Consider the following 14,299-nt stretch of genomic DNA (forward strand, 5'->3'; position numbering starts at 1 on the left):
TCTACTGGTGGAAGATACCAAATGCGTAATCAAAGCTGAAAGGATCTGTTCATCCTTAAGACGACGGCAAAGAGCAGTTTTCCGCTGTGCCTCCCAATTTACAGTAGATGACTTGATATATTAAGAACAGAGAGAAACCAAGACAGACCTGACCTTCCTATATGGAAGACACATATTACTCCAGAGTTCTGAGGTTCAGGTAAAAGATCAGGCAAAACAGGAAAATGTGCATTCTATGTACATTTTTAAAGGAGACATGCCTGTGTGTTCACAAGTTCCATGTTGGGAAGGCCAAGAGCAGAGACTAGAAGGCTGAATTTGGCAAAAACTGGCATGCCAGACTGATGAACCAGTGGACCGGGGGGGGGGGGGGGGGAGAATACACTTTTAGCCATTTTAGCAACATCCACCCAGCTGACTCTGCTTCCCAGGACTACCCCCACTCCTGTTACAAAATGAGCCTTGAATGAGCTACTCTCTTGCCAGATGCTGGAGGAGACAGTTTTGTGATGTCTTAAATGCACATTCCCTTTGCTCAACATGGCAGGACTAATCTCTATTCTTCCTGAGCTGCTATGCTGGAGGGGGGGAATGGGAGGGAAGAGAGAAGGTGCAACTGCTAAAGGCCCACCGGAAAATGGTTCTGTGCTTGTGAAGAGTCACTTGCTTTCCTCATGTTACAGAATCATATGATCAGAGCAGCTGTGCAAAAAAGTGCAATGGAATTCAGTGTTATTCATTCAGCCTCAAGCCAAAGGCTTCTCCTGTGAAGATCCCCTACAGAACCAGCTCCAAAATCCCTTCAGGGGGAAAAAGCATGCCTGGAACTCAAACCACAACATAAATCTGCTGCCCATTAAGGATAAAACAACATGGGCTGGATCCAACCAGCTTTTCTTGCTGGTGAAAATAGGAAAGGAGTCCTCTTTGGCCACTCAATTAGATTATGCTAAGAATCACATGGACAAAAGTCACATGGACTGGGGGAGGGGGGGGTTGAAATATGAAGGAGAACTGAGTGACAGTGAGTGAAAAAGAGGCTGGATCCAACCCTATAAAGTTAATGTGATGGCAAAAGAAGGGAAGGTTTACATATGCAGATGGGCTTCTAAAGCAGTAAGTAGAAAGGGGATGAAAAGATGAAAGCACATAAATGTCAGGTGGGTATCCATGTCAGTTTGCAACAGTAGAATACAATTCCAGTCCAGTAGCTCATTAAAGACCAACAGCGTTTTCTGTGGGATAAGCTTTTGTGAACCAAAGCTCACTTCCACAGATACAAATGGGAATGAAGATACACCACCCCTTCTATCCAGGTTAGATGGCATAAGAGGCATTGTCAGAAAGGGCCAGTTGGAGTCAAGAATCAGAGAATGGAAAAGACCAATGGAAAAGACGGTTGAAGGAGAGATTATCAACGGGTTCAGGACAACAGGACCCCCCTCCTCCCCCCAAAAAATGGCTAAACAGGGATTTAGGATTCTTATCTCTTCTTATGTACATATGTGCCATCATGGTGACCCAATATGTGCCATCATGGTGACCCAATAAGGGGCTTTCAAGGCAAGTGAGAAGCAGAGGTGGTTTGCCATTGCCCTCATCATTGCCCTCATCTGCAGAGCCTTCCTTGGAGGTCTCCTGTCCAAGTACTAACCCGATTTAGCTTCTTTTCTCATTACAGGTGCTCATTTTCTACATTTCTCGCCTCCGTGCAAATCCCCCGGCTCTCACCATGCTGATTATGTTTTGCATTGTACCTCTACATCCTGATTCCAGCAGGCCCTGCTTTGCAACACCCCTCCCAACTTCAGGCCTGGACAGAAGGGCTAATGGAACTTCATTCTCTTTGCTTCTGACCAAGCAAACGTTGACTAACACATAGACCCCGGAGAATTTTGTTGGTGTACTGGACTTGAATTTTGTTCTACTTAAGTGCAGTGCCAAAAATATCAGACTATGACGATTGCTTAGGGAATGAGCAGCCAATCACCTACTGCTGATGCAGTGATGGCCAGACTACAAGAGTTGAGTTGCTAGGGCAAACCACTGATACTACAAATAGCACCAGGCAAAGCTGCAATGGACTGTCTTACCTCAAGTCCTCTCCCTTCCAATGCCGCCTATTAAGCGTTGGTGCTGCAAGCAGCAACTGAATATCACTCTGCAACATCTCAGCTCCCAGGTAGAACCTGGAAGATTCCCACACCCTTTATCTGTGCTGTTCTGAGCAACGGCACCCACCGCAACAGCCAGCTTACAGCACTGGTGAGCCACCAGCCATCTCCTGTGTAATTTGGCAGCCTTGGTCATCTGCCACCCCAACACCAGACCTTCTGCTCTCTCCTTTTGTGTGTGTATGGGGGGGAGGGAGTCCCATGCATCCCTAGAATTCCTCTGACATAATTTTTGTATGTAGAAAGCCTGAAAGGACACACTACTTCACAGCCTTTTCTGTACCATGCTTCCCCATCTCTCTTGCTGGAAGGGGGCAGACAAAATATTCCCCATCTCTCTTGCTGGAAGGGGACAGACAAAATATTCCCCATCTCTCCTGCTGGAAGGGAACACAGGGAAATAGTAGATAGTACAGAATACCTTCCTTCTTTTAAAACCATGTTTGAACCAGAAAACTGTTATGAACAGAGAGACTCATCTTCCAGCAAGAGCCTCTGGGCCTCCCCCAACAGCGAGGACAGATTTTTAATTCCTCAGGGCAAGCCACAAAGCAACTCCTGGCCCCCCATTCATCTGGTGTCTTGCCTGCAGCACCACTAGAAGGTGTCAAGATGCTTTGCAGGGACACAAACGGCGACTGTCTCAAGGTCAATCTGGAAAAAGGTGGCCCTTTTTGTACCGCAGCATTCATAAATGTTTTACATTCACATCTGAGCGGTGCATCTTTTTCTTTTTTTTAACTTTTCAAGTACCCAGAGTCCTAAGAGGAATTATTTAGGCAAATGGAACACAAGACACACCCTCAGGCCTGCACACGTGCAGTGACCTCAGAAAGGCCCTTTCCTCTTCTCAGTCTTCGAGGCAATAAATAATTTGTCTGCTTTGTCTTTTAAAAAAGAAGAAAAAGTTGTGTGTCTGTTGAGCTTTTCTCCTGCAGAAGCATCCTTCCACGCAGGACTCAGAGTTCCGTGATGTGCATGGGGTACCCGGGAGGAGGAGGAGGCACTTTCAGGCCGAGGCGCCTGATGTGGCAGGCGTGGCAAAGCAAGTGTCCCTCCAATGGATAGCATCGGCGGCCTTCTTCATCGTTGAGCTGCAGCCCGCAGACCTGAGAAAAACAAGACACATCTTAGCTGGTGGGTACAGTGAACCACAGAAGAAGAAGAAGACTGCAGATTTATACCCTGCCCTTCTCTCTGAATCAGAGACTCAGAGCAGCTTACAATCTCCTATATCTTCTCCCCCCAAAACAGACACCCTGTGAGGTGGGTGGGGCTGAGAGGGCTCTCATAGCAGCTGCCCTTTCAAGGACAACTCTGCCAGAGCTATGGCTGACCCAAGGTCATTCCAGTAGCTGCAAGTGGAAAACCAAACGCAGTTCTCCCAGTTAAGAGTCCACACGCTTAACCACTACACCAAACTGGCTCTCACAGGAGTTATGGCATTTAGTCGGGACTGGGTTCAAATCCTCTCTGTGCCATGAAGCCTATTTCTTGCAGGGGTGGAGGAGGAAGAGAAAGAAGAGGAAGAAGAATTGGATTTATATCCTGTTCCTCACTCGGAGTCTCAGAGCAGCTTACAATCTCCTTCCCTTCCTCTCCCCACAACAGACACCCTGTGAGCAATGTTCACTCTAAGCTGCAGAGTCTTGTGAGCAAAAATTCTACTTTGTGAGCTACTGGCGTAAAAGTTGTGAGCTACTGCATAAATTATTGTGCACTGGGGCCATTTTTCCTGAACTAAGACAAAAATGTGTGAGCTGGAGGCTAAAAATCTGTGAGCTAGCTCACACTAACTAAGCTTAGAGGGAACCCTGCCTGTGAGATAGGTGGGGCTAAGAGAACTCTGAGAGAACTGCTCTTGGGAGAACAGCTCTAAGAGAGCTGTGAGTGATCCAAGGTCAGACAGCTGGCTGCATGTGGAGGAGAGGGGACTCAGACCCGGTTCTCCAGATTAGAGTCTGCCACTCTTAACCACTACACCAAAAAGAAGCGCGAGGGCAGCTAGTACGAGCAACTCTGAATACCCCACTGAGGCAGAAAGGTGGCATATCGTTCTAAAAGCAACGAGTGTGATTCTTTGAGTGAGCCTTCACCATTCATACGTTCCAAGAGGCAACGCTGAGGCTTTGAGCTTCATGACCAAAAGTGACAAGTGGGTTGACCCTTCTCAGGCCCACAGACGCTTTTGGCCTCCTTCACGATGAGAGGAAGCCAAGGCTAAGACCACAGCACCGACTTTGGTTTGACCTTGGGGAAAGGTCATCCTGAGTCAGCAAAGGAAGGCAGTGATTTCCTGGCCGAGGAATGCTGCTACAAAGTTCTAAAGTTTACCTCGCAGTGATAACATTCAACGTGGTAATCTCTGTCCATCGACACCACCCGGATGGTCTCCTCGGAACCCTGGTTTTGGGCAGAAAGCAAACGAGGTTGGAAGATTTGGCAATGGTATGTTTTTCCCACCTCACCCCGAACTGATGGAGCCCTGTTTGGCACAATCTTTTGCACATTCACTGCTTCCAGCAGATGATGATGATGAGGATGAGGATGAGGATGAGGAGGAGGAGGAGGAGGAGGAGGAGGAGGAGGAGGAGGAGGAGGAGGAGGAGGAGGAGGAGGAGGAGGAGGAGGAGGAGGAGGAGGAGGAGGAGGAGGAGGAGGAGGAGGAGGAGAGGAGGAGGAGGAGGAGGAGGAGGAGGAGGAGGAGGAGAAGAAGAAGAAGAAGAAGAAGAAGAAGAAGAAGAAGAAGAAGAAGAAGAAGAAGAAGAAGAAGAAGAAGAAGAAGAAGAAGAAGAAGAAGAAGAAGAAGAAGAAGAAGAAGAAGAAGAAGAAGAAGAAGAAGAAAGAAGAAGAAGAAGAAGAAGAAGAAGAAGAAGAAGAAGAAGAAGAAGAAGAAGAAGAAGAAGAAGAAGAAGAAGAAGTTATTTTATTTATACCCTGCCTTCCCCGCCGAAGCAGGCTTGGGGCGGCTCAGATCTTGGAGACTGGTTCCAGGGAATGCATCATCACCTCTTTCATTCCATTCTTTTGCCAAAAGAGTGAGTAACCTTACTGGCAGGAAGCAGGGCACAAAGGAAAAATGACTTTTCAAAAAAGCCTGTTCTGTAGACTAGAGGAACGCACTCTAGCCCCAAGCACAGCACACCATCTTTCCACACATTCAGTCAATGCACAGAGAGGGAAAGCAGGTATGAGCATGCTGCTGTGCTGCCAACTCTCCCCCAATTGCCAGCTCATCAACGCTGTGTCTAGGCATGGAGAATGATGCACTTGGACCTTCTCTCCATGATCAGGGACACTGCTTTCCAAACGTCCCCGGTCATGCAGAGGGAGCATATACACGGACACTTTCTCCACATGCTGGAAATGTGGAATGAACTGGCGATTGTGCAGAGCTGGGGCTGGCACATTTATGACTCCACTCCCCACGTGGACTGAACACATCAAAGGGGATGTGTGCTTAGGGCTACATGTATGGTTGCCTTCCTCCAGGGGGTTGGAAACCTGGAGAGACTCATGTTCACGGGTCTCTCCAGGCTTCCAATCTTACTGTGTTCCGTTTAGTTTGCACATCCTCCAGGGGGTAGCTGGAGATCTCCTGGGATTACAACTGATCTTCAGGTGACAAGAGATCAGTTTGCCAGGAGAAAATGGCCATTTTGGAAGGTGGACTCTAAGGCATTGTACCCACAGGGGTCCCTCCCCTCCCCAAACCTTGTCCTCCTCAGGCTCCAACCACAACATCTCCAGGGTACTTCCTAGTTCAAGTGTTCACATTGACCCACTGTTGTTCAGTTTACTGGGCCTTGTGCCAGAGACCGTTCCAAGAGAACATGTCCAACAGCTGAGAATATGCCCTGGGACAGAATAAACAAATACACTGTTCACACACGCCACTTTCAATCCACTTTTGATGCACTTTGCAACTAGATTTTGTGTGAAATGGCAAAATCCACTTGCAAATGGTCGCTGAAGTGGACTGAAACGGCATTCTTTGGCATGAAAACACCACTACCCTTCTGCAGCAGTGACCACATGCTATTTGCTGGGGAGTCCTTGCGAGCAACTAGCACCTACAGCTTGTTTTCCTGCTGCACTGTGAGTTCTGTCCCATCGTGTCCTGCTGGCTCTGTTAAGAGCAGCACAACTGCAGGGCAGTTATTACAAAGATCAGCAGAGACCAGGGAACACTGGGGCACTGAACTCTTCTGCTGAGAAAGACCTGGTGGCAGAAGCACCAGCATCACCCACCAGAAATAACCAGTTCGTTCTTCTAGTCGAACCACATTTAAAAGAATATGAAGGGAATCAAGTTTTGCAACCGAGTTTTAGTTTTGAGACATGGATTTGGGAGATTTTTTTTTTTTTTTTGCTTAACTGTTATGGAGGAGGACGGCTAATGCCTGCTTGTGGGATCAATGTTTAATTAATGCCCTGCTCAGAGATCTGAAGTGGGAACTGAGAAGAACATGCAATTAAGTCTGGCTGTTGCAAAGGACACAGGGTGGGGACCCCAGCCTCAGCCTGCAGACTCACTAATGTACAGAGAGGTCCTAAAGTGACTCCTCTTCAGAATGGACTGGTATGAAAAAGCAGAAGAATGTGGACATCAATTCTCAATGCAACTTGCTTGTGGAAAACCTGTAAACTGGACATATGTGGTTCATACCGTTGTCAATGAACGTGTTGCCCATGAGACAAAATACTTCTTCACATGCAAGCAGATGCAAGACAACAGTCCAAAAACAACTCTGTCGTGTCAATCCAAAACCTTACATTGATATTTCCAACTATACGGTATATAATAAATTTCCCAACACCCCAGCTTTCATTTTAAAAACATAGCAGGCTTCTAGTCCTCATGGCAGCTGCTATCAAACTGGAAGGCAGCAAATGAAATTAATGAGTTCAGGGAGGGTCTCCCAGTGATGTGATTTTTCTTCTTTGCAAGGCCCCGCTTCTGTGCAGTCCTGCTTTCCCCAGCCATGGCCATGTGAGCCTTTCTTACTTTATGACACGGTAGAAATACCTCAAACAACCTGTTCTCTCTCTTGCTGGTGATGAACAGAGGTCAAGCCTAACCAAATTAACACATTCCCAGACATTGCCATGTGATGAAGAAGCCATTTCTTCAGGTTTCACAGGATCTGGGCAACAGAGTTTGGGTGCTTCACAATGCTCGTTAAACATAACAGAAGCAGTACACACGCCAAGACTTACAGAACAAACCTCCGGACATTTACTCAGAACTCTACGGTAGGCCATATGTTGGACTGCAGCCTTAAATGTATTTTGGCCACAAGTGACTTGCTGCTTAGTCCTAGGTGGTCCTGAAACAATACCTACAGAATTTGACTCTCCCTCTCTCCCTGTATGTGTGTTTGTGCGTTACTCTGAAATAAGGGCTCAAGAATTCATGAGCATCTTCTTTGAATTATGAATGCTGCACCATGGACAGGCTCCTTCGGGCACATCCATCTAATTTCCAGAGGATGTGGGGCATAAATGAGGCAGCAAAGTTTCAAACATTGAACAAAGGCCTTGGAATACCATACCTGTGCTGGTAATATTGGCTGGTTACAGGAAGCACACTTCGGCGCAAAAACCCTAGAATTAAAAGAGAGAGAAACAGGACACACTTTTGTTAAGAGACAGAGTTTTGTCACAAGCCAGCACTTTAATCAGCTAAAAAAAATTAACTGTAATACAGGAGGTGGCTTGAAAGTAGCATCTCCCAATCTCTTGTTTCAAAATATCTCCCAATAACTTATGAATAAATCCCACATAAGTAGCCTCAGGACTAGAGAAAACAAGCAGTGCTTCTTGGCCTATAGAGGTGGGGCTGCCATTCTAAATGCCAAAGAAGTACTGCTGCCCTTGGAACCTTGAGCTCAGCCCCAGACTCAATTACAGCCCCACCACCACCTACCTCACTGCCCTGCTCCCACCCAGGAACTCAGACCTCTATAACCCATCAGGTTGAACATTGCCTGCCCGTCATCATACAAAGTAGCTCATCAGAAGCTTGATAAGCCCCCTTGAACTGGGGAGGCAGAACAAGCAAGGGACTGATTTGAGCCCTCATTAAAACAGCATAACATCAGGTCATGTTTTGCTCAGCAACACCCCTGAGAAATGATCAGGGAGCTCCATACTTTTCAGGTGAACAGGGACCACATTTGGATAGGGACCACGTTACCTTTTTGTAGGGCCTGCAAGATGGAGCTATTCCACCAGGCTTTTGGTTGAGGCAGCGGGTGTCCCATTCTATTGGCTGGCCCTATGCTGTGACACCACTTCTGCTGAAATAATGGTTTTACACTATTTGCTGTTTAAGGCTCTCACTATATTATGATGTGCCCAACTGAGCCGCCAAACTGTATTGTTCACTTTTACTGCTTTTAACTGTTGTTTTATACTGTTTCTAAAAAGCTGTTACCCGCCCTGAGCCTGTTTGGGAAACGGCAGAATATAAATTATCTAAATAAATAAATAAGTGGCTTAGGCCTCCTCATTCCACACCGTGTCCCTGACTCACAGCGGCCCCAGACAAAGTCTTTATTTGCTTTGCTGGGGAAACTGAGATTTAGTTGTATCAATACATGTGTATCCTTCAGTGGGGCAAACAGGGGCTTATTGGATACATCAGTTGAGATCAGCCCTTTGTATAGTTCCAGAGTAACATACAAGAGCATCTCCTGAGAGCCTCAGCAGTATGTAGTTTCAGGTATATGAAGAACAAGGAGCCCTGTGTTGCAGAGTGGTAAGCTGCAGTACTGCAGTCCAAGCTCTGCTCACGACCGGAGTTCGATCCCGGCAGAAGCTGGGTTCAGGTAGCCAGCTCAAGGTTGACTCAGCCTTCCATCTTTCTGAGGTCGGTAAAATGAGTACTCAGCTTGCTGGGGGGGGGGGGAAGTGTAGATGACTGGGGAAGGCAATGGCAAACCACCCCGTAAAAAGTCTGCCAAGAAAATGTTGTCATGTGGCATCACTCCATGGGTTAGTAACGACTCAGTGCTTGCACAGGGGACTACCTTTACCTTTACACGAAGAACAACATAGATGGTTCTAAGCCTGATTGAGTCTTATCACTGGTGCGATGGAGGACCAGCTAGGAACCTGATCTATACAATCTACATGACTAATGCTGACTTAATGGAAAGATTGGCAGTAGCATTCCACAGGAGATTTTTTTGCATGAACCCCTTGTTGAGTAACAGGAATCATTTACTCCAAGCGCTTATAAGACATATGGATACACAGGAAGCAGTAACAACATACGCTCTTTAATGAGACTAAAAGAGGACAACTGTGTTTTTAGATGCATTTAAATGGTCTATGTATATGTCCTTTTGTGGGTGTTGATGTGTTGGTATGTTTGTGGAAGAGTACCTCTTTTCGTTGCTCTCATTTTCTTTTTTGAGAACAATGACAATCAATCAATCTATCTATCTATCTATCTATCTATCTATCTATCTATCTATCTATCTATCTATCTATCTATCTATCTATCTATCTATCTATCTATCTATCTATCTATCTATCTATCTATCTAACAATATAAACCCTGGAAAAAGGATCTATTCCAAAATGGAAATAAAGGACTGGCAATCTGTTGGGTAAAAGTTAATTTTATTTGGAAAACAGTCCTCCTTGTCATCATATGGACCTTTGCTGCCTTAATACTGCAACAGTACACTGCTAGGAGTATTAATTATATAAAGGGACAGGAACAAGTAGGATGTCAGATGTTAATTTGTATGTATGACTGGATGTATTTGTAATAGAAGTAAGATTGTGTTCATTGATTTATATCAATAAATAAACAATTTTCTACTACGTTTTGAAGTTGGATGTTAATTTGTATGTATGATTGGATGTATTTGTAATAGAAGATTGTGTTCACTGATTTATATTAATATAATCAATTTTCTACTATGTTTTGATATTTTCATAATCAAAGTGAGTTGTTTTTGTCAGGTTTTCATTGCTGTTAAGTGTAGCCTGATGAGACCAAACTAGCCCCTCCTCGACACAGAAAAAAAATGTTTTCTCTCTCCTCTGTCAATGCAAGGCAAAAACACTTCCCTCATACTCACGTGTGATAGTCTTTGACACAGTAAATATTGTTCTCCACATCTACAGTAAAAGGGACGCCATCCAGACATTCGTTGCACACCACACAGCGGAAACAGCCCGGATGGTAGGACTTCCCAAGAGCCTGCAGGATCTGAAAACAGAGACAGACAATCCAAGGATCCATGGGACATTCTCCCTGCCCCCCCATGAGGTCTATTCCTTACATAGTCAGTACATTTCAAAATGGAAACTTGTAAGGCATGGGGGTGGGTGGGATTGTTGAATGAATGGACAGGCTGTGGGTGGGGACCGAAAACTGCACTGCAAGCCCTTGCTGGTGGGCTGCAAGGCCCAGAGGAACAGAGTCAGCTAGGAAAGGAGGAAGATTTGTAATTCAGCCTCTCAGGCCACTGCTGTGTCTGTCCTCTGATTAAGATGAGTACACAAAATCCTCTTGCAATCTTTTTCAGTCAGCAAGGAAAAAATGGAGGAAGATTAGGCTGCTCTAGACCCCACTATTTATGCTGGGCGGAAGTGGGGGAGCAGTTTCTCTGAAATATGATAAGTGCCTGCACTGCCCTCCTTCCTGTGGGAAAACCTGCTTAAAATGGATTTATCAGAGACTTTCAAAACCCAGACAGAAGAAGGCTTACAGTGCCAACCTAAGCAGACTCGTGTCTATTGAAGTTGATGGGCTTACAAAGATATACTCTTGCTTAGGATCAGCACCGTTAAACCTGCCTGTTCACATCCTCCTCTCTGCTGTTCATTTGATTGTCATGAACACTTTTCTATATCATTGATGGTACCAAAGAGCAGCCACTTTCAGACAAGAAAGACATTAAACAGGTAAAAGAAAATCCTCTCCAGGACCATTCTGAATGGCTGTAAGGAGAGAATGTTTCATCAGACAGCATCTACCGGAAAAAAAGGGCCTCAGAATGCAATTTTCAGATCAACACCAGTCCAACAAAGTTCTTGTGAAAGAACTGGGATTTCAGGGAGAAAATGAGAAGGTAGAAGTGAACACACCCCAACACAATGTTATGCAGGTCAGCATGCATGAAAGAATTCAGTCCCTATATATTCTACACTGTTGGAGCCCCACTCTCTTACCATCTCCATTATGAGGTGTCCACAAATGAAGCACTTGTCCGCCGTTTGCTGAAAACCTGAATACTGTTCAGGAAGGGGGAAAAAAGGGGGAGGAGTTAGTCACAAATCTTTATCTCTTGCTATCTCTTGAGAGTTGTGTGTTGGCACTCAAATGTTGCTTCCTCCTCAGATTTAGCCAGCACATTGTGGTGGTTAAAGTGCCGAACTAGGATCTGGGAAACCCAGGTTCAAATCCCTACTCACGCCATGGAAGCTTGCTGGGTGACCTTGGGCCAGCCACATCCTCTAAGCCTAACCTTCCTGACAGAGTTGTTGTGAGGATAAAACAGAAGAGATGATTTAAACCACTGTGGGTCCCCACTGGGAAGAAAGGCAGGATATAAATAAACAAGTAAGCTATTTATGAAGAGCCCCGGGGCACAGAGTGGAAAAGCTGCAGTACTGCCGTTGGAGCCCTCTGCTCACAACCTGAGTTCGATCCCAGCGGAAGCTGGTTCAGGTAGCTGGCTCCAGGTTGACTCAGCCTTCCATCCTTCTGAGGTCGGTAAAATGAGTACCCTGCCTTGCTTGGGGGGAAAGTGTAATGACTGGGGAAGGCAATGGCAAACCACCTCGTAAAAAGTCTGCCGTGAAAACATTGTGAAAGCAACGTCACCCCAGAGTCGAAATGACTGGTGCTTGCACAGGGGACTACCTTTACCTTTTTAAGCTATTTATATCCCTCTCTTGGGGAACCTACAGCAGGTTACAACATTCTCCCTCCCCCCACTCCATTTATCTTCACAACTGCCCTGTAGGTTAAACAGAGAGACTTGGCTAACCCAAGATCACCCTGCAAGCTTCAATGGCAGTGAGGGTATCTGAACCTGGTCCAGCACTCTAACCATTATGCAGTGATGTCTCTCAAAGGAATTCAGTTCTATTGAAGACCCCTCCGGCCATGTCTGAGGTTGCTAGCTTTAATTTTGTACAGTCAACATAGTGTTTAGAAAGAGCCCAACATTCTGTTTCCAACAGTGGCAGGTTAGATGCCTCCGGAAAGCTCTCAAGCTGGACATGAAGGCTCCCCCTCCCCCAGTTTGTGTTCAGTATCTGGTACTAAATGGATGTGAGAAAAGGTGTTAAGACCAATTTTCTATTTTTAAACTTGGGGTGGTGGTATTTAAATGGTTGGTTCCTTAACTCTGAAATGCCATGCTATACCTCAGTTCTTCCACCTGATACTTCCAGCCCTCCTCAGGAGATTTCCATCGCAGCCTACAGAAAAATGGTGTGGGAGGAATGGCTGGACTCATGTCCCTTCCCCCACATGTGTGATAGTCACAATCTGAATGGCCCCCCAGGGAACTGAAGAGAACCCCACAACAGATGTCTGCCTGGGACAAAGGGTACAGAACCCAGACCTGACCTGTGAACTGTGTAATATAAAACAGCACTTGTATCACCTATCAAAAAATGAGAATGAAGCCAAAATACCCTCCCTTTTCCGGCAGTGACAGAAAAGGCTTCCTTTGTGATATTCTGGCACTGCTTGCCAACGAGTCGATATCACCTAGCTAAATCTGAAGCTGGCTAAAGATACAGCTTGCGTTTCTTTCAGGCTGTGCTATCAGCCATCCTCCTAAGACAGGCATCCATTTGTACACAGCCTGTCATGGAGAAGCCTCAAGCCCCAAAATAGGCCTGCCTGCCACTGCCACAGTAGTCCAGCCAGCTAATGTTTAAACGCTTATTTGTTGTAAGCTGGACTTTACCTCACCTTGTTTCAGTCCAATATCAATAGGGTGCCACACGCCTTCCCCCTCTCTTGCCCTGCTGGAGGCACGCTCAGCTGCTGATGGGGATGGCCTTGATAATTTGAATGATTTGGGTGGAGATAAGAACCTTTCAAAGAGGGCACCGCAGGTTGGGACAAAGCACAAGAGGGAACTGTTTGGCTGTCACCCATCGGACAACACCAGAGAAAGATGGTTTTGAAAATGTGATGCATGGGGTGGGGGATCCTCACAGCCAAGAATTTGTCTCTGGGCCCATTTTCTTTTAGGCCAAAGGAGTGCCCCAAATTTGGAGCAGGCTGCGAGTGAATAACACTGTAAATAAATTGCTCACTCATTCCAAGGTATGTTTTTTAGCTCTGCCATTAAGTTATGGATCCTCTCCATTTTGAGTTGCCAGTTCTGGGTTAGGAGATGTCTGGAGGTTTGGTGGTTGAGCTTTGGGACGCTAGGAGTATACGGCACAGAGGTCGTGCTCCAAAGCAGCCATTTTCTCCAGGGGAACAGTTATAATTATGGAAAAACTACAAGCCCCACTTGGAGGCTGGCAACTTTATCTCCATCAGAGTCTTGAGAGAGCCAGCTGGGGCAAGTCTTAAGCTACACAGGCTAGGGATCAGTCTTTGAGTTATTCCTCTGCAGACTTCAACCATTAGTATCACGGATTTGACTGTGTGCAGCTTCAGAGGGGTAGCTGTTTTGGTCTGCGGCAGAAGAGCTAGATTTGAGTCCAGTTAGCACCTTTAAAGACCAACACGATTTTCAGGGTAGATTTTGAGAGTCAAAGTTCCTTTCATAAGATATGAAGGAAGGTTTCTGACAAAGGGAGCTTTGACTCTCGAAAGCTTACACTCTGTGATCCTGTTCATCTTTAAGGTGCTCTTGGACTCAAATCTAGCTATTTGTGCATAAAATATTATTACTGAGTTGCAATACATAACGCAGTGCCTCCAAATGGATGTTTCTTGGAAGACTATCTGGGACTCCTCCTAGTTATGTTCTCACTCATGCCCAGTTCCCAGAAGCCCCGTCCATTGCTCCACACGGCAAAGCCCATAATCCTTTGGGATTCTTCTGCAGGCAGTGCTTACGTGGAGCATTTTTCCTGAAGACACAGTCTGAAACTCCTTTGGCAAAAGGTAGCACTGCCACATT

The 14,299-nt window shown here is 46.0% G+C and overlaps 1 protein-coding gene across 2 annotated transcripts in view; it reads right to left on the minus strand.

The window, feature by feature from the left end:
- Positions 1–2,815: 2,815 nt before the first annotated feature.
- WTIP (WT1 interacting protein) overlaps positions 2,816–14,299 on the minus strand; it is a 70,643-nt gene continuing 59,159 nt past the window's right edge. For both annotated transcript variants that reach the window (XM_060254352.1, XM_060254351.1), the window contains 5 exons: positions 11,370–11,432; positions 10,274–10,404; positions 7,730–7,781; positions 4,509–4,577; positions 2,816–3,283 (listed from right to left, as the gene is read on the minus strand). In XM_060254352.1, coding sequence (XP_060110335.1) covers positions 3,134–3,283; positions 4,509–4,577; positions 7,730–7,781; positions 10,274–10,404; positions 11,370–11,432 — 465 coding nt within the window. In that variant the 3' untranslated portion in view covers positions 2,816–3,133. The remainder of the gene's footprint in view (positions 3,284–4,508; positions 4,578–7,729; positions 7,782–10,273; positions 10,405–11,369; positions 11,433–14,299) is intronic.

Source organism: Heteronotia binoei, chromosome 14 (genome assembly GCF_032191835.1).
Source record: "Heteronotia binoei isolate CCM8104 ecotype False Entrance Well chromosome 14, APGP_CSIRO_Hbin_v1, whole genome shotgun sequence".
Taxonomy (NCBI): Eukaryota; Metazoa; Chordata; class Lepidosauria; order Squamata; family Gekkonidae; genus Heteronotia; species Heteronotia binoei.